This window comes from Macrobrachium rosenbergii, chromosome 44 (assembly GCF_040412425.1).
Source record: "Macrobrachium rosenbergii isolate ZJJX-2024 chromosome 44, ASM4041242v1, whole genome shotgun sequence".
In the NCBI taxonomy this organism is placed as follows: Eukaryota; Metazoa; Arthropoda; class Malacostraca; order Decapoda; family Palaemonidae; genus Macrobrachium; species Macrobrachium rosenbergii.
The window spans coordinates 11,291,987-11,313,122 of record NC_089784.1 but is presented as its reverse complement, the minus strand read 5'-3'; the positions used below and the strand labels follow the sequence as shown (position 1 = coordinate 11,313,122).

At 36.0% G+C, this 21,136-nt stretch overlaps 1 protein-coding gene across 1 annotated transcript in view; it reads left to right on the top strand.

Moving 5' to 3' along the window:
- LOC136829335 (potassium voltage-gated channel subfamily H member 2-like) overlaps positions 1-21,136 on the top strand; it is a 725,046-nt gene that overhangs the window by 251,195 nt on the left and 452,715 nt on the right. Inside the window, exon 3 of the mRNA XM_067087739.1 lies at positions 12,735-12,962. Coding sequence (XP_066943840.1) covers positions 12,735-12,962 — 228 coding nt within the window. The remainder of the gene's footprint in view (positions 1-12,734; positions 12,963-21,136) is intronic.

Here is a 21,136-nt window from a genome sequence, read left to right as displayed (position 1 = left end):
TATATATATATATATATATATATATATATATATATATATATATATATATATATATATATATATGTATGTATGTATGTATGTATAAATAAATAATCTACTGTTGTATGTATATATTCGTATCTGTTTGCTTTATGTTGTTGTTTGTCTTATTTGTTTTCATTTGTTATACCTCTTTCGTTATTTATTCTTTGTATGTGAAATTCTTTTTCCGTAATGGAGCAGCTTTCCCGATAATTGCTTGAGGTTTCAGTATTCTGCTTTTCCTATTAGGCTTGCAACTTGGATTGTCATAATAGCTTGATAACAGCAATAATAATGATAAATGAACTTACCTTAATATTAATAGTAATGATGATGAACGCACTCACCTGATATATCGATGAAAGTTAATGGCCACGAGGATACTTCAACACACACGCACACATTATATATATATATATATATATATATATATATATATATATATATATATATATATATATATATATATATATATATATATATATATATATATATATATATATATATATATATATATATATATATATATAGAGAGAGAGAGAGAGAGAGAGAGAGAGAGAGAGAGAGAGAGAGAGAGAGAGAGAGAGAGAGAGAGAGAGAGAGAGAGAATTTGTATGTATATTTCAGTAAGGAAGGATGGGTGTGTAGTGTGCAAATGAAACTTAAAAGTATTTTGAGTCTTCCATTTTGTAATTTTTATATTTACTGTCATACTCATAGTCGGCAGACAATAGCTTTTCACCCGAGATATTTCTTTATAGCCCAGGTGCCAAGTCACCTCTTATTGCTTTATTGGAAAGCTCGAGGATTCATTCTGTCACGTTGCGTCATAATGTGTTAGGAGAGAGAGAGAGAGATTTATGATACTATTTCTTATTTATCGGAAAGCTCATTTTTTTCTCAGCTAGCACTCTGCTGGACCCGCGTTTGATTCTCCGACCGGCCAATGAAGAATAAGAGGAATTTATTTCTGGAGATAGAAATTCATTTCTCGTTATAGTGTGGTTCGGATTCCACAATAAGCTGTAGGTCCCGTTGCTAGGTAACCAATTGGTTCTTAGGCACGTAAAACAAATCTAATCCTTCGGGCCAGCCTTAGGAGAGCTGGTAATCAGCTCAGTGGTCTGGTTCAACTAAGGTATACTTAACTTTACTCCGTAATATCACGACTAACGATACGAAAAAAAATTTGTCATTAGGTGTATCTCAGTGATGAATATATATAACATTTTCTTTTGAAGGTGATAACATACTTTATCCATGACAGAATTATTACCTTACCTTTCTGCTCATAATAAAAAAAAAATTAAAGGTGCTTTTCCCTTCCAATTTTAAAACGCTGTATATAATTCGTGATAAAAACTATAGAAACGCATGGGAAACAAGTATCATATGTTTTTTTTTTCAGTGTAGGTTGTTGCGTTATTTGCAAGGAATGGCAGGTTTTTGAAGTTTATTCATTTTACGAAACATTGCACAAATGTATCAATTGAGCCTTTACCAAACATTGTATGAAAATTAAATGGGGAAGGCGTGAGCTGGGTGTGTTATTACCCCGTTTGGTAGAATATTAAGGTTATAGTGTATTTGTAAGTCTTATTAATCGAGTAATAAGGGTGTTATAGCATTTGGAATTCGACCAGTCGCTAGAGGTAATATGACTCGATATGGTCGTTATACAATCAAAGTATTATTTATAAAATTTACAGGTCTTGCTGATTGAAATGAATTTGAACGCAGATAATTAATAATTATCGGTACGAGATCTGTATGTGGTCAGGGTAATAAACATATATTATTGGCCCAGCGGCTGAATGAATAACAACTCCGTTTATTTTTTTGTTTATTATGGGTCCTCTGTTATTAACTGCATGAGGGAGAGACTACCACGCTGGGTTTAGAATGTAGATTTTGTGGAATTTTTGACTGAAAAGCTATTAGATTAACATATGAATTTTGGATAAAATTCCATGGAATTTGTCATTGGAACCAACTCTTAATGAAGTTGTGTTTCCAGTCGCTGAGTACTTTGAATAACGGAAACCTAATTAGCTGAGTCAGCAACCTTGTAATGCGAAATACCGCCACCCCCGTATTGAGATGTGTGAGTCGACCAACATAGTAAACAGATTTCATGTACCGAAGGGACATGTCAAATCCTCAGCAATTATTATATAGGCCGCACCACTACCACTCTGCGCAGGCGATTGCAAGCTCACCGCAACCAAGGGGCAATATTTCAGCACTATGTAGACAACTACGACCGTACAGTAAACTGACACTAGAAGAATTATTAGAAAGCACTGATATCGTGCATAGAGAAGCCCTGTTCCACAGATAGCAAATAGCAGAAGCCGTGAGTATAAATCAACAACTGCCTGCTTTAAATATACAGTGGAACACAGACTCCATTCTCCCTTCTTCAAGGAAACCACAGGACATCCGTGAAAATCCAAAGGGAAACATGAGCGACAGAACACCCCTAGACACGACTACCGACAACGAAGCAAATCAAGACTATCGGCCAAAGACGGGAATCGAGTCCTTGCCCACGTCCTTGGCTGCAGGCCAATGCATAGTACACATCATACGGAGCACCAGGAATGCCCATGCTGCCGCCCACACAGCCAGCAAGAGTGTGAGACCCGCCGGCCAATAGAGAGTCGGCACCCCAATGACGTTATGTTGAAAATTCAAACGTCTGCATGCAGATTTGTAATCCATTCCTGATGACGTTGCCGATAGGTGAGGAAACGGTCCGTCGACTACACAAAGAAAAAGTAAATGGAAAGAATCTTGGATAATTTTTCCTTATTCTTGAGAAGCTTGCCAGAAGAGAAAAAGAAGTATAAACTGATTCAGTGTCTTGATAAGAAGAGTGTATCTGTGAACAGTGCCATTGACTTCAGTAGAAATTGCATAAGAGAGAAAATATGCCCAAAGTCACTGCCATATAAGATATGGTTGAACTGCTATGGCGAAAACTTTCACCTTAGCCGCACTGCGCCTTTCACACCAATCTTCGACGCACTCTTGCTTCCTGGATGAGGAGCCCCTTCCTCTCTATAGTGTCTTCCACGCCATCTACCAAGTTCCTTCTAGGTCATCTTCTCTACCTTCGTCCTAAAACTGCCCTTTTGTATGATCTCGCCAACCGGTCTTTCTCCATTTTTTTCATATGAGAGAGAGAGAGAGAGAGAGAGAGAGAGAGAGAGAGAGAGAGAGAGAGAGAGAGAGAGAGAGAGAGAGACATAAAGTAAAAGTTTTAGGATAAGTGGGCATTGCTATTGGTTTTTGTATCAAGGTGAAACTCACCAGCAATGATATGAAATTTTTATATGTAAAGCTTTTTCATTACTGTTACTTAAAATTAAAACTGTCCAGTTAGTACCAAATTATTATTATTTTTTTTGGTATACAGTATATGTATGTCACTGGTATAAGTCCTTTACCGACAAAGTTGGGTATGGGGAGTGTTGTTATACCCTTATTTTGTTCCTCTGGCTGTCCAACAGGGTGTCGCAACGTTTAATGGCGATGCAGGAATTAATTATGGAAGATCCTTTGCTTTTACATAATGGCGTTGTCATTGCGACTCCTCCTACTTGTTTGAAATAGTTCAGTAAAACTTGGTACAGAGGTTAAGTTAAGTATATCTTAGTTTAACCAGACCATTGAGCTGATTAACAGCTCTCCTAGGGCTGGCCCGAAGGATTAGATTTATTTCTACGTGGCTAAGAACCAATTGGTTACCTAGCAACGGGACGTACAGCTTATTGTGGAATCCGAACCACATTATAGCGAGAAATGAATTTCTATCACCAGAAACAAATTCTTCTTGTTCTTCACTGGCCGGTCGGAGATTCGAACTCGCGACCAACAGAGTGGTAGCTGAGAACGGAACCCGCTCACCCAGCAAGGAACTTGGTACAGAGGTAAATGGACTTGCTTAAAAAGAAGATCACACCTGCCTTACCATACCAACACCTGATACACATTTGTAGGTATTTCAGTCAAACTTGGTACAAGGTGATTCGTCATGCATAGATATGTAAGAAGGGAGATGTATATATCTGTTTCTCCATATGCACGTCTATCTGTTTCTTTCAGTGCCTCCGTCATGTTTACCGTACGTGGTGCACTGTAGGCATTACTTAGGGGTCTTTGCAGTGTCCCTTCGGCCCCTAGCTGTAACCTTTTTCATTCCTTTTACAGTACCTATGTTGATATTCTCTTCCATCTGATTTTCCACTCTCTCTAACTGTTGTTTCATAGTTCAACTATAAAACCTTCCTTCTGTTGCATCTGTCAAACCTTCTTACTGTCAATTTCCCATTCATCCCTGAATGACCTCATAGGTCCCGGCGCTTGGCCTTTGGCCTAAATTCTATATTTTATTCTCTTCTATCAAACATAAAATATTCATGAAATATGCATGACTGTACGTCTGCTTGTTTTTCTGTCTATCAGTGTTTCTGTCACAGTCACCTTGTAATTGCAACTATTCATACATCTTAAGTGGGAATTTTAGTCAAATATGAAACAGAAGTTAAACTATCGTACATAAATGTGCAAGAAAGGTGGTCATGCATCTTTTTATACTCTTGTCTGTTCATTAATCAAACTTGGCTCAGAGGTTGACTGCCAGGCGTAGATGTGCATGAGAGGAGATGATCTGTCAGTGTGTCCACATGTGGGCATCTCACACTTATCTTGCTTTTGAAACTCCCTCTACGTAGGTGAAGGTATTTCAATCAGACTTGATAATATGAAGATGGGCCGTCGCACAGAGGAGTGTGAGAAGACAGCTTGCCCAACAGTGTAAGTGTCTGTTGTGGTGATTTTCATGTTTACCTTGTCATCCAAACTCTTGCTTGGTAAAAGGGATTTCAGTGAAATTTGGTACAAAAGTAGACCATCATGCATAGATGTGGGTGAAGGGAGATCGTTTGTTTATGCACAACTTCAAGTTTGCCCAAAATGTTTGAAGTATAATGGCGTGTCCACTTTACTGCAAGTCAAGTCAGCGCTCATGAGTGGAGAACTGGTTTTTGGCAAATGCTAGATAATCGTAGGAAGCTCTGGTTAGGAGTACCAGTAAGTCTGTAACTAGTGTTCAACCGGTTTGTGAATTCTTTGCCACAAGTTGCTAACTAATGTATGACATGTTGTACTGTAGTGTGGGCTCCTCCTAAGAGATATAGGCTTTGTGTTTGGTATTCATACTACACTGATGAAATTCTATCAGGTTACCCAAAGGTTAGTGATATTCACTATAACTTCATTACCTCAGTGCCCTTGCCACTACAACCTCCTACACGGCTGAGGGGCCTTCGGTCTAACTTTGTGTAAAGGTAGAGCATTATGTGTGGACGTGCATAAAGTGAGACCATCTGTTTGCCTGTCATTGCAGGATTTCAGGAGTATTGCACCCAAGCTTATGTCAGCTACACAAGTAACCAATTGTGTTGAAAAATACACATGTTTAACGTGTTTTAGAACGCATTAAGTTATAGTATGTCAAGTAAAGATTGAATAAGAGAATTTTCACTATGGCTTTGATGATTTTTTTTTAGCCCTATGTTTCTGGACCGTTTCTATTGAAACAGGAATGAGTATTAGGGATTCATAGTTGACTACTTGTTGTGTTTATGTGAGGGTTGCACTTGAGTTTTCAATGTGTTTTCTTGGTTGATGTAACCAAATCGAATGGAAACTCGAAACTTATCACCCTCGCTCTGCAGATATTTTAGATAGACAGATAAAAATTAGAGATTAGGAACTTATAATAGGACTACAGGATAAGTTTTTTTTTATCAGGCAAACAGGCACTTGGGCTTTTGTATTTATGTGCAGACACTCCATCTGTACTTGGCACCAAAATGGACTATTTGTCTCAAAATTTAACAGCAATACTTTTGGGGGAAACCCATTCGATCGTAGTGCATGCACAGACAGGCGAGTATCGAATGATAAATTCTCCAAAGACGGGTAAATATAATTTTGACTTTAGATCGTTTATATACAGTATATATATATGTGTATATATATACGTATATAAATACATATATATACATATATATACACATACATACATACATACATACATACATACATACATACATACATACATACATGACATATATAGAACATATGTATATGTGGGTGTGTGTTTGCGCTGATGTTGCTTATTGATCTGATTCGTTTTAGCAGAGTACCGTTTATCAAGTGCAAGATCTGCTAACTAAAATCACTTTGTTTAGCAGTGTCAACACATCTTTACACGATGTATGTTTACACTCGTAAAAGATAAATACTGAGTAAGATGTACAGAATAGGACTTGCATAAATGAATTTATCACAATTTCATTTTCAATTATTAATTTAATCGTTGTGTTTTTTTTTTAGCTCTTGCTGCAATTATTATTTGTAAGCTAGTTCTGTTCTCTACTGAAATGATTGCATAAACGTAGATCCTAAAGTAGTTTTCATAATAGGGAAGTGTTATTTAAATGTTAGTTCTTGCATACGACCAGTATATATTTTTAATAATAGGAAGTGTTATTTAAATTCTGGCTCATGCATACTACCAGTATTTATATGCTGATAGTCTCAGTGACTTTTTCGATTATCGTACGTGGAAAACCTTGATTTTGTTAAGAAACGGTTATGTCTTTGCCCAGAATTACTTTCGGAAATTATCAGAATCCTTACAGAGGAGATAAAAATAAACTAACTCTGGAGAAGGAAGACTCAAGCAGAAGAGGACTAAAGTAAAAAAAAAAAAAAATGTACTCCACCATTTACGCCCTGGGGACTGTATTGGCTATTATGAGAAGAGGGTAAGGGTGGGGGTTGTGTATGAGGTCTCCAGATCATTTCGGATTCTGCTGACGTTGCTGTGAGTCCATGAAGGAAGTTTATTATTCCTCCTCCCCACACCCTGGATCTCTCCCTACCCATATCCTATCCATTCCCCCAACCTTTAAACCCCAACGTGCCTTATTAGGCAGTTTGAGGGCGTCGTTGGCGTCAATACCTGTGTCACTGGCGTATTCCATGCGGAGCATTTTAATGAAATGGGCTTCCTTTCGTGTCAAGTACTCCAGTTTCTTTTGTTTATGGCTGTGGATGCTGACTTCTTTATGATCGAAGCTGAAGACAACTGTACAATTAAACGATTTGGGACACCAGATGTGTGTCCGTGTGTTTATGGTTGGTCAGTATATTTTGTATTTAAGTAATTTAGTTGATATACAATATACGATGAAAGAACGAAAGTGATATAAACAGATTTTTTAGCTTCGTGTTTTAGTTTTCCCAACTATTCCAGTTTCCATTGTTCAGAATCATGTGGACTTATTATATACCTAATTCCAGGCTCAAGTAGACCAAATGGGCTTAATATGGGACCGCAGCACGGCTGACGATAATGTCATGGTATACCACACAAATTCCAAAAGAATATTTTTGTTTTAGATTAAATGTTAGTACTCTTCCTGATAATTCAGGAAGTAGTAGGAACTGCAATTCTACACTTCTGAAGATTCATATCTCGACACGGGATGTCTTTGATTAATGGAAGCCGTTTAGTATATTAACTTGATCACATACCCCTCGTAATTTAGATAACTTCATTTACAAATAATGATTCGTACATAAAATTGTTCTTTCCTAATTTCCGATGGACTTACAGTTTTGAACGAAGAAAATTGTAGGCAGCCTCTATCTGTGAATACGTTTCTTCTCTTTTCATGAATGATAAGTATTGAAATTATGTGTACAACTTACTCATTTTTAGGGTTTTAATGTCTCAAGTTTTGTCATATTTTGAGTGTATTTGAAAATGTTTGCTTCTTACGTTAGCAACTATACTGTTCTTTTAACTCTTTAAACCCTTTGGTTTTAGAGTTATTGAAGTGGCTGCTTTTAGTGAAAAAAAAAAAAAGAGGTACAGAAGTAAAGTTATGCTGGTTGCCTTCCCATGTTGGGGTGGTTGGGAACGAGGTAGCTGCTCAACTGCTAAGTCATCAGCCACTTCCCCAGAACCCAGAAGATGTCTAGTACTACATCGGGATGTGTATCCTTTAGTAGATCAGAAAATTAAAAAGTTCTGGCAGTCCCTTTGGGAAAACGTTTTAACGAACCAAAATGCGCAGTATTAAGTCATCAGTGTTTCCTTAGTCATATTCTTATATGCCAAGGAGACAAAAAACGATGTTGTGCAGGCTGAGGATTGGACATACAAGACTAACTCATGGGTTCTTGGTGTCCAGTGAAAATCCTCCATTTTGCGATGACGGTATTGTGCCCTTGACTGTTGGTCGAATGTCCCAGTTTTGGGAATTTGAGATGTAGGTTCCTGTCTTGGGGACGTGACAGAGAAGGGCATTTTATCCTAGTTACAATCCTCGGTGAGGATTGTAATATAGAGCAGTTATATATCTTTGTGAGGGAGGTGGGCCTCATCAACAAAACTTAGGCTGTATACGCAATGAGTATGCATATACTGTATAGCATATATGAATTTACAGATATGATTAGATTATATATTTTTAGATATTTCTTATATGAAACCCTTTTTAAATTTATTTATCCGTTTAGTGTCCTATTTAATTTAAATACGGCGCCAATAACGTAGGTGTTTTGACGCCGGTTGTAGTAGTCATAAATCAATCAATAAATCTTGTACCGACTATGGTTTTCGTCGTTTTGTGACAAGTTACCTCCTTCACGGCCGAAGGGATTCCAATTAGCCTATTGCAAAGGTAACCAGTATAAATTAGGTGAGCGTGAAGGGAGATCACCCGTTTGTCTGTCAGTTTATCTGTCAAATTTACCTCTTCATCCAACACTTCTTACACAACTGAAGGGATTTCAATCAAAGTAGATCATCATGGATAAATGGGAAACTGTCCGTCTCTCTGTCTGTTACGCTTACCTTGTCATGGCAACTCCTTCACTGTTGATGGAATTTCACTCACACTTGATACATAGATAGACAGTCATGCACAGATATGCAAAATGGAAACAGGACGTTTGTCTTTCTGTGTAACTGTCCATTGTTTATGTGTCAACACTTATTTTGTCATCACAATTCCTACGTTGTTGAAGGGATTTTTTTTGGCAAACAAGGTACCGTACAATGATAGACAAATATGTATAAATGTACATGAAGAGAGAACATCCACATAGCTGTCCGTCAGCGGGGCGGTCACACATAGCTTGTTGTATCAACTTCTACTATACACTTAACGAGACTTCAGTTATGGATATATGTGCATGAAAGGAGATCGCACACTTAACTGTCTATCAGTTGGGTGTCATGCTCACATTTTCATGGTAACTCCTTCATCGTTGTAGAGATTTCTCTTCAGCCTCATACAAAAGTAAACCATTGTGCATAGATGTGCATGAAGGAAGATCGGCTGTGTGGCTGTATGTGTGTTATTGTCTGTCTCAGTTACAGCCATTTCAACTATTCCCACACCACTGAAGTGATTTCAGTCAAACTGGAAACAAAGGCAGGGTCTGTTCATCTGTTTATCCAAAAGGCAGTTTTTCAGTGCTTTAGTCTCAGTGACTTTGTTGTCACAAAGGTAGACTATCATCATTGATGTGGATGAATGGAGATTATCAGCGTGTCAGTCTGTGTTTGCCACACTTAAATTGTGGGCGCAACCAGTTATACATGATTTAAATGAAGGATATCAGTCAAATTCATTGGAGTAAGTATAGATATATATGATGGAAGATCGTCTGTTTGTTCTGTCACTGGGTCTCATTACTTTTAGCGGTCTGCCAAAGGTGAAGGTATAGCTTCGACTTCCGTAGAATTTGGTCATAACTTTTGCGCTGTAAAGACTATTAGTGCCTTTATAATTTACAGTCGAAACCCTTTCAGATGACAAGAAGGTTAGTATCTGTGATTTTGACTATGGCGTGCTCACTAGAAACAGCTGCCATCTGTAGCTTTGTTTCATAAATTCATCTCTCCGAGTGAAAATCGCTGTTTGCTTTTGTAAGAAACATGGCATCAGCAACATTTTATTAGTGAATGCTTTTAGAAAGAGAGGAGTTTATCGGAAATCGGTAGGGGAGATGCACTGCTTCATCACTACTCTCAGAACTCATGTCATTGGATGGGTTTTGCATCTCACACGAATTATGAAAAAATCCCCGATGATGAAGTTGATATTCCGCGTTCAGGATCTCTAGGATGACGGTTTTTCTCTTGTGAATCATATTATGATCATTATTCCACTGCGCAGAATATGATTATTTATACGAATGACTAACGTAGAAATTTCGCATTTCCATGACCATGAATCAAATTCCTGACATTTACTTTTATATTAATTGCATGAATCCAGTGATGTTAGTAACTGTATCCTCGTGAGTCGTATGATAATGCCCGCCTTACGAAGTCTGAAAATAAACCATAAACTTTTTGCTCGACTATCAACTTTCGCTCCCAATTCGGGGTAGCCAAAGAAGTTTCTCTTTCAAGGGTGAGTGAAGTTATGCTTGCTTTTAAAAAGTTTGTTAAGTAAAGCATATAATGTTTGCGCGATTCCAAGTATTCGTTGGTTTATTGCCTAGATTAGATAAGATGTGCGTAGAGTTTTGTTTCTAGTGCGGAGGTCGTCAAGACCTTTGAGATATCGTCTCATTGTCGTATAGTATGCAACAAAAGTCATGCGACTTTTTTCATTTTTGTACTGGACAAGCGTTGCTCTTAAGCTGCCACTTAGTATTAAATCTTATATTTTACTTTGTAAACATGTGTATGTATGAGGAAAAGTTGGTCAATTGTTATGTAGAATCTCATCATTGAAATATATTGGATTGTGAAAAACAAAAATATTTCATGCTACATTAATATTTCAGAACGAAAACTAAGCACTTTTCTGTAGCATGAATCCCTCGCCTCACCGTGACTCCCGTGAGTCCTGGAATCGTCAGTCTGGGTACAGTGAAACTCTGAAAGAGGACGTCGCGATGGAGTGAAAAAGAAAAGTTAAGGAGAGCGTAGTCTAATGATGAAGATTGATGCATTTGGGATATGAATTCAAAGTTATTACCTCTTTTCGCTTTTGTAATTTTGTGTATAAAGCAAATGTTAGTCAGGCTCTTGATTTTGATACATGCAAAAAATTATTACAAGTCATAGCTTAGGCTGTAGCCAAGGCTACATAGATCTACAGGAAGTCTCCCAAGGGGTCTCTTCATTTTGAAGAACAAAAGTAATAAATAAGTAAATAAGTAAGCGAAGTGGAGAGTAATATTTACTATTAGAAATACAGTTAATTCTAAATTTTTATTATTTTACTTTAGGAATGGAAGACTACAGTATAATCAGGTCGGACATTACCAGTCACACCTATCGTGTTCAGATTCTACAGAATGACAACAACAACAACGTATTATAAATAATAATAATAATAATAATAATAATAATATAGCTCTGGAATCTAAGCCTATGCTATTGGCTTTATAACAGACAAGGCCATATTTCAAATAGCAACAATATATAGTGGCATCAAATCTTTGTAACTTATAAAGGATGTCTGTAAGACCATAAAGCAAGATTTGTGAAATTCCTCCCCAGTCTTCGTGTGGTATACTTCTGTCATTATTTTCTTCGTAGGCCTGTAGGCTTAATAATAGTATCGAGAAGTGCGAAGTGTACTTGGCCTACGGGTAAGGCGAGGGGAGGCAAACTGAGCCATTTAAACACTTGACCCCTGGTTAGACCACGCTCACAACTACATCTCCGATACGTTCATTACGTTAAATGCATTAAGTATTTACGTCTTTTCATATTCGTCATAATTAAAAATTACTGTGTTGATGTTTTTATAATGATGTAGCTGCTAAAACCATGCTTAATGAACTGTATCTTTTTTTTTGAGTGAAGTTGCAAAATGCTTTGTAATTGCAGCTTAGCTTCATTAGAAATGTGAAGAAGGTAAGAGTTGCAAGTCAGTGCAGCATCATTAGAAATTTAAAGTTAAAAGTTGCCAGTTAGTGACTTTCGAACGAAAATCACTGAAATTGGGTCACACGACTTTTGCCGCATGCTGTACCATGATCGATGTGCTTATTGAAATGCTTACACCAGCTTGAAGTAAATCTTACTCTTGCTTGCAAGTCTCGCCAAATTTCACCGTGAGAAAACCAGTTATGGAAATCATTGTCCCCTACGTATTTGAAAGATGCATCTTCAATTATTCGTTCATTTCGTTGTGTTTAGTTTGCTCTAATTATCTTTTCTTCTTAGATTTACCTTTGGTCTCATGTCTAAATATTTGATGTATTCTATTAAGCAAGCTTTGTAAAATTTTTGTTGTTCAAAACAGCATCATCTTCGTATTTTAAGTCTTTCATGTTGCTAACGATACTCCAATGTAAATATATATATATATATATATATATATATATATATATATATATATATATATATATATATATATATGTGTGTGTGTGTGTGTGTGTGTGTGTGTGTGTGTGTGTGTGTGTGTGTGTGTGGAAATGAGTTATTTGCCAGCAAAATCATCCCAGGTGACATGATGAAACCGGAAGGTCAACAACTTCTGGAGCCAAGAACCCCCCCTCTGTAAGATGAAATGTTTGTGTGCGTATGTGAATCTTTTATATACCCACATAGCAGTCTTTACATTAAATTAAACTTCTTTTTTACTTCTTCACAGATCGTGCCTTTGTGGTAGCCAACGCCCAACATGACTGTGGGGTGATCTTTGTGAATGAGGGCTTTTGCCGGATGTCTGGGTTCTCTCGTGCGGATGTCATGCAGTGCCCTTGCACGTGTGACTTCCTGCATGGACCCATGACATCCAAATTAGCAGCTCAGGAACTCAGGGATGCCCTGGCCACCGCCCAAGAGAAGAACGTGGAGATTCTCTACTACAAGAAAGATGGTGAGTAGAGTCATGATTTGCGGATTCTGTTCCTGTACATAATAAAAAAATTCAGAGTACTTTTGGGGTAATTTGGATTGTATTCTTTGCATTAATATTTATTCTTATGATGTTATGCATGTATTATATGTATTGTATGTAGTGTTATGAACAGATGTAGTTAATGACGATTTCGGTGATAAGCGAAATTTTAACAAATATCCTATCACCTTTTGAAAAACTTACTTCCTCAGCGTTAGTGGAAAAGTTACAATAGTTACATAGCAAAGCAGTGTTAAAAAATTTTTAAGTTTCACCGAAGATAAAGTACCCTATTCGTGTTCTTTCTTTTTTTATATCCTGGCGTGATAAAGTTTAAAGCCCACCAGCGATAAGGTCTTAGGTTAATGTATGAGACTTTTCAGGTAAGACCATTTCACTTTTCATTTTAACTGTCTTGTGCCATTGGTGGTATGTAGTATGACGGAAAAGGGTTCCCAAGCACTGAATAGTACAGGTTAAATCAAGAAGCCTAAGATAAGTAAATTCGTGGGTGCGCTTTCTAAGAGACCCGGGTCGAGGATGATAATGCTGTTTAGGAAGTGCCTTATTGAGGAAGTCTTAGACTGGATTGTTATCTGTATGTTGGTGAAATAACGGAATGTGCAATAGATAAATGTCAGGTTGTTTTTGTTTTTCTGAATCGGAAATCTTGACTTTAGCTTGAAATAACGGAATGGAATGATGCAATAAAAATACTGCCGCCGGATGTAAAAATACTAGAAAACTTTCAAACATACAAAATTGTCGTAAATGGTATTGTTTCTTATTTTTAATGAATTGTATCCTTTTTAAGAATCAGTTTTTAATTAAATGCAGTGCAGTTATCTTCGTGAAAATGGTACATGGAAAGTAACCGTTATACATCTTCCTAGAACGTTAAATGATTTAGTAGTAAACTTTTCTGTTGAAAATGTTCATGGGATTTTGAATCAAATCATCGGATTCTGGGTGTCATCTCAGTGTGCATTTTTATGAAATTCTTCATGGATGGCCATCTTAGAGAAAAAGACGAAGGCATGCATATCTGTTGGCACGCACGATCAGATTGCTGGGAGATGTGATAGAATAATAAGGAACCGTACTGGTCTCTCCATTGAAATGTAATTACATTTTACCTTAACCCGTCAGCGCTTAATCTGGGATAGCAGAACTGTGGTAGAAATGAAATTCCGATGACCGGCTGACTTGGTATCGTTCACTCAGCATTTAACGAAAACTATTGCTTTCACTGCTTAAATTGATTTTTTAATTTGTTAATTAGACAGAGGACGGAGTTTCAATTATCGACATGTCTTTGCGACCCCTCCCCCCCCCATCAGTCCTGCCATGATTCAAGAGCTCCTATGTGTAAATGTTTATTGTACAACTTCGAAATACTTCGTTCATTATTTTCCACATGTCATCAGCTGTTGGCGGTTGACTTACTGAATTGCCTTTACTTGCTTCTTCAAGGAACGCTGTCTGTCGGCAGACGAAACGAGTTCCCCAAATTAAAGGAAATTCTTCTTCTCTTTTGCTCTCCTGTCAGTATTTATTGTTTCCAAGATTAAATTATAGTTGCTAGTTGCTTCAGTAATTGACTGGGGTTCTTTTTTATATTTCATTTTCACTGTAAAATGCATCGGGGAATCAAATATCTTGACATATTAAGTGATGTTACTTCTTTTAATATGTGTAATGATTACGGTCGTGTGTGTATAATAATTGATGTTTACAGATTTAATATAGTTATATATATATATATAAATAAAGATTTATGCATATATATATATATATATATGTATATATATATTTTTAAATATTTATATAGCATATTAGAGATTGATATGATATGTCATGTGTGTTTGATCTATCATATATGATAACTCCATAAGTATGAAAATGAATATGCAGAACACAATTGCCCATTAGTCTCTGGAAATATTTTGTATATGGAAACATAATTAGACCATTGAGGTATAAGAAATGAGTTACTTTGTTATAAATAAAGATTTATGCATGGGTGTGCAATTATGTATGTATATTTTTTAAATTTTGAGTAGCATTTAGAGATTGATATGATATTCATGCGGTTTATATTATATATAAGAAATGGAAATGAAAATGCAGAGTACAATCCTAAGGTGGTTGCTATAGCCATAGAAAAAGAGTCCTCAAACATTTTATATAATATATATATATATATATATATGTATATATGTATTATGTGTGTGTATACATTCTATATATATATATATATATTACAGTATATATATATTACACATATATACATATATAAAAATACAAAAACTTTTAAGAATATGCCTTTGGTTGTGGAGGCGATTATTCCTAAATGTTCACGTTTTTCTGAATGTTTGCTATGTTTATAGTTGCGTTGTATTTGGTGCCTCTGTTTTGAAGAAAGTAGTTAAAATGAAATCTTTTGGTAGGGGGCCCATTGAAAACTCAATAAAAAAGGCCAAGAGAATTCCAGAAATGTTTTTCATCTCTCTCTCTCTCTCTCTCTCTCTCTCTCTCTCTCTCTCTCTCTCTCTCTCTCTCTCTCTCTCTCTGTTCTTTTAGAAGGACGGGTCCAATTCGCAGAGTTGTCAAGGAACTTTGCTTTCACTTTTTGCTTATTTTTTCTTTGCCTTTTTGGGTGACAGGGAGCGAGAAACATGTGGGCATTGCCTTTTGATTTTTCTTTTACTGCTGGCGATAATAGCTCGATTTTTTTCCTTTCTTCGTCTGAAAAAAAAATGTGCCTAGAGAGTAAATTTGATTTTACAAATCAAATTCTCTTTTATGGTTCTTGTAGACTTTTCTCACCTTTTTTTACTGATAACATATCACAGGAAGCTCAAAGGAGTCGATATTGATTGATAGCTGTATACAATGTATTTATAATATTTAAATATCTGTTCTCACAATTCCTAAGCAGTGACTACATGAATGCAAAGTCTGAAATTAGGTTTGCGAGTTAAAGTCGGGTTTTGAAGCACTGTTCACCAGTTGTCAAGAGCAATTGAGGTAAGGAGAGCAACGAGACATTGACGTTAATGAGAGAAAGATTTTAGATTCAAGATTTGGATGTCTTAGAGTTCAAGATAAAGGATGACATGAGATGAACAAGGTTACTGAATCTAATTGTAGACGAGAAATTTTCATTTATACAGATGTGGACCATCAATAAATAAGATTTTAGTTGTAAAATGATTATGAACGGTAGGGCTACAGTTATATAGGTGAGAGTGATCAGATTCATGCTGGATTCAGATGTTCTTGAAAACGATGTATCCTGTCCATTCTTTCTTAGCCGTGGTATTGGATGAAAAAATTCATGTTAACCATGATATAAAATTATTACTTCACATTTAAGTAATTTTTGATGAAATAAAACATTGTTAACGCTAAACGTTCGCTATTTATTTGGAAAAGATTGTGCTATCCTCGTTTATTTAAAGAATTGAAAGCAAGATATAATTTTGCTTGACTTTATCCATCAGTCCATGAACCAAAGTTTCATATTATGTGGACTACTGTCGAGTTTCTTCGTTTGGATAAATAGTATATAATGTAAAATGGTATTTTACATTATATTCTATTGATACAATCATACTTGCTCGTACTATTTCATTCAAGAGCACGCGCATATCCATTGTTTTACTAGTCATGAAATTAAGAGCTAACCAAAAGCATAGAGGGACATTAGATAAAAGATATCTTGAATATCAGAGGCGGAGTTAAAGCTGGAAAGTTAAGGACCTTGAGCAAAAGCGAAACAAGCAAATCAAGATAAGAAGAAATCGTTTTGGTACAATGACCGAGTGGGCGGCAACTCACGGTTTTACCCAGTTAAGGTCAAAAGATAGAGTTGAAAAGACACTTTATTGTATCATAAATGCATTCTCACGTCTCCTAGGTACGGTTTTTTTTTCTAACACTTCTTCAAGTTTGTCAACATAGTGGTATATATCTGTCTTACCTCCCTCTTCTTCCAACCATCTTATCACGTACGGTAATCTTAACATAGTTTCCAAGAGCCGATCATTCAGTTATACCACTTCTCTACTATACTCATTCCTTTCTACCTTCCTTATTCCAAATATACTACGCAGACAGTTAATCCCTGGGGCTTCTAGCATTCTTCTTTTCAAACCCAACTCCCACTATATTCTTCCAAAATCCGAAGTTGCCTCAACACTCCTTTCATACTTTACAACTTTTGCCTCTTCAGCCACATTTCTTATATTACACATTAGCAGATTTCCCTCTGCCATCCTTAGCTCTCTTGGTCTCTGATTCACCGCTTTACTCATTCGCCATAATTTTCAACTTTTGCTCTTCCATCCTTCTTGAACCTTCCGTTTTTCATCTTTCATTACAGAACCTAACCTTTGAACTTATTCAGTTCCCTTTCTCATTTCCGACAGTATATGTTAGAATTTGAAATGCCCCTTTTTTGTGTATAGTAAATATAATTGTGTAGTTGCTGAAGTTTTATCAACCAGAGATCCATTTGGTTTTCCAATATGGTTGGTCTCTGGTGATGCTCTGCGTAACGAAATTCCTTCTCCAAAATTGGTCATGTTTACCGCCACTTGACTTACGTGCGTATATTTATTTATATTGTATTAGAAATTACTCGTTTTTTCAGTTAATTAAAATAGTGACTGAAGCAAACCGTAACAGAAAAAGAAAAGAAAAAGAGAAAAATGTTAAGAAATCATGTTAGAGATGGGAGCAATTTTCAAGGGAAATCGTGCGAATTTACGAGGTTCCATCCAATCTGGGTTCTCTACCTTTGCCCATCTGGATTTCTTCCCCATCGCACTCTTTCTTTTTTTCTTCTTCTTCCTTTTTGCATCCACGTTTTTCTCTCTTTCTTTTTTATTTCTTCATGTGTCATTTTAACTGGAATGTTCCCACACAAAGGGTGCCTACAAACCCCCACTCCCCGAATCTTTCTCTCTCTATCTCTCCTTGAATATTTCTTCCAGTCCGCTTCCCACTCGACATTTATCTATCCCTTTCATGTTACGGTATATGTGAAGCAGCTAGTGTTGTGGAAATCTCTGCACATGTGGCTCATCCACGAATCAGTGGTCTAAGTGTGAATGTGTTAGTGATCCTTGAATTATCTTTTCTTGGGAGCTACTTCCTATTAGGAGAAACGACTGACTGTGTATATATGTATATATATATATATATATATATATATATATATATATATATATATATATATATATATATATATATATATATATATATATATATATATATATATATGTGTGTGTGTGTGTATAAAGAGGTATGGAAAATTAAATGCAAGCTGTCTAGCCTACTGGGAAAGAAGTCAGGTCAAGCTGTATGAGAGAAAATGAGGCATACGATAAAAGGCTTATAGAAAGCAGGATATTGATATTTGCGTACGGAAGATGACTTGTACATCAAAGCTTTATGGAAGAATATGAAGAACAGTTTTTTAAAGATGAGGATAAAAAAAGACTTTTCTTGAGTGTTGTGAGGTCGCATGTTATGATGTGGTAATGGACAGAAATTCATAATGAAGAATTATAAACATGAAGCTTATGTAAGAAATTCGTCCAAAGAAAACTTCCGATAAAGCTGATAGAGATGTATGGTTGATTTATAGGGTTATGTGGCAGTCTGTAAGGAGAAATGATGTTTCCATGAGGAAATGCCATAAATTCATTGAGAATAAATCATGGCATTTAGATGTATCTGTGGAACGATGAGATATGGATTATCGCCATTATTAAAAGTAGAAAAAATGTAGAGCAAAATATTTAAATGTAGCTATTACGTTAAATTTGATGATATTTATTAATGAGCATTGTTATTTTACGTGCATTAGGCTTTCTAAAAAAGAAAATAATAAGCCTCGGTCGCCGACTTTAGTCCTTGTTCATAGGCAGCTGATAACCCTGTTAGCTGTTTCATCTCCAATTTCAAAGGTTTTGTAAAAGAAAGTCATGATTTTTTTCCATCATACATAGTTATTAAAACTCTTTAACCTTCCATACGACCTTAGCCCATCCTCAACCTTCCACTCTCTCTCTCTCTCTCTCTCTCTCTCTCTCTCTCTCTCTCTCTCTCTCTCTCTCTCTCTCTCTCTCTCTCTCTCTCTCCGCCCTTTTCTATGACGCTCTGCTAGTTTTCAAGCAATAAAAACAGTTTCATGGTTTTACTGTCTAAGCACCAAAGAGGGACTGGAAATAAAACCACATAGCGAAATTTATTGAGTATTAAACGGCTATGAAATATTTCCTTCTGGTTTTCTTTTTTTAATTTGTTCTGAGGGGCATTTCCATTATATTCAATTTTTCTGTACTGATTTTCTCCGTAAATTGTTTTGATTATGTACCTCCTATTTAAATTCTTAGTTATAACAAACCGTTTCCTTGATCAAGCACAGAGGTTATCAGCATTCCTTAACGTCTGCCTTGTGAGCATGCGGCCTCGTAATACGGTGACGTCTGGGCATAAAATTCGTTAATCTATCAGTAAATTTGTTTCTTCTCTTTGAACCTCCAATATTTTCGTTAGAAATGGCTCAGTAATGCCTTTGATCAATCAGATTTAAATTAAGAAAATCTACTCATTTTAAAGGGGTTTTAATAACTTTAAACGGTTTGTATTTTCTATAGTGTATAAATTTGTAGTTTAGTAATCCTCTGAATATTGTAAAAGAAATACGGAGTGTAACCGTATTTTATGGTACTTTTCTTATGGGAGGATTTCATTACCATTGGTCTTGAGGAATTAGAAGAGAGGAAAGACTGTGTTGGATATAATAGGTAGAGTGATATTAATTATATTGATGATAATGATGAGAGGATGAATAAGGCAACAACCGAATGAACATATAAGTGAAAGCCAATACGCTGTGCGTCCGAGTAATAGAAGCACTAAAACCTTGGTAGGGTGAGATAGTGTGTCATGCCACACGATCATGAAATGTGAAGTAAATCTTGAAAACCTCCAAACTCGAAGCTTCAATTGAACCACGAAGTTTCGGGAAATGAACTAGTATTGGATTACACTTGATTATTTGTTTTGCGCTTTGTCTTGTAAATGAACTTTAACTTGCTTGCAATAAGATTGAACCATTTGTACCGTGTATTAACGTCTGAAGGAGGCCAAGTGAATAAAGAGTTGAATTGGTTATTGTTTATGAACAATTTTACTCCAAAGTTATATGGATATATTTTAAGACATTTTTTGTAATATGTAGTTCACTGATATCAAAACTTTACCGGATTGGCTATAGGATAATTGGAGCCCTGTCTCAAGTTCACAGTGTTACTGGAAAGTGTAAGAGGAACGAAGGACACTTTTAGCTTTTCGACGCCTCTTGTGGAAAAAGTCGAGCATAGTAAGAGTTAGAACTCAGGTTACAAAGCAGTATTGTGTGTTAATTGACTATGGCTGGCCATTTCGCAAAGGACTTCAGGAGAAAAGTTTTTAACAAAGAGCATGTTATAGAGCACCTGGAAATTTGAGCAAAGTCAGTTAGATTACTGAAAGGGTCTTACCGATATATTATCCTCTGTTGTTTCTTGTTTTAGGGTTCTTAAATAGTTTTGCAAAGAACATGCTCCAAAAATGTAAATTTATGCCTCAATCATACTTGAACCGTACTGCCATTAAGCTGGGTACATTGAGGATGTTAACTTTAATGCCCCCTATCTTTTGATTCAGTAGACTCGTCAAAGATTTTGCCTTTTTTTTTTTGTATAAAAAGTGTTTCCTCCTTCTCTTTATGCAAAAAATATTTCCTTTGCCTTAGTGAAAACGATTCGAACTATAAAGTTACTATGATCGTGCTGTTCACTTCCAGATTTGCCAGTTATATAAGATAATCATTAACAGTTAAAAAAAGAGGGTGACAAGGCATGGTAATTTTTGCTAAAACAATAATTCAGATGTAAAATTATATACGCGCTTAGATATAAATTGATAAACACGCACTCTTAAGTTTTTTATCAATATTGTTATTTCGGCTGTACTGTTGTTTATCATGTTTATGTTTGAAAGTAAGTTTACAAGGTCTTACTAAAGTACTCTTTATTGTGTCTTAATTTGAATGCTCTCATTATTGCTATTTAGAAATGTCAGGGCAAAATTTG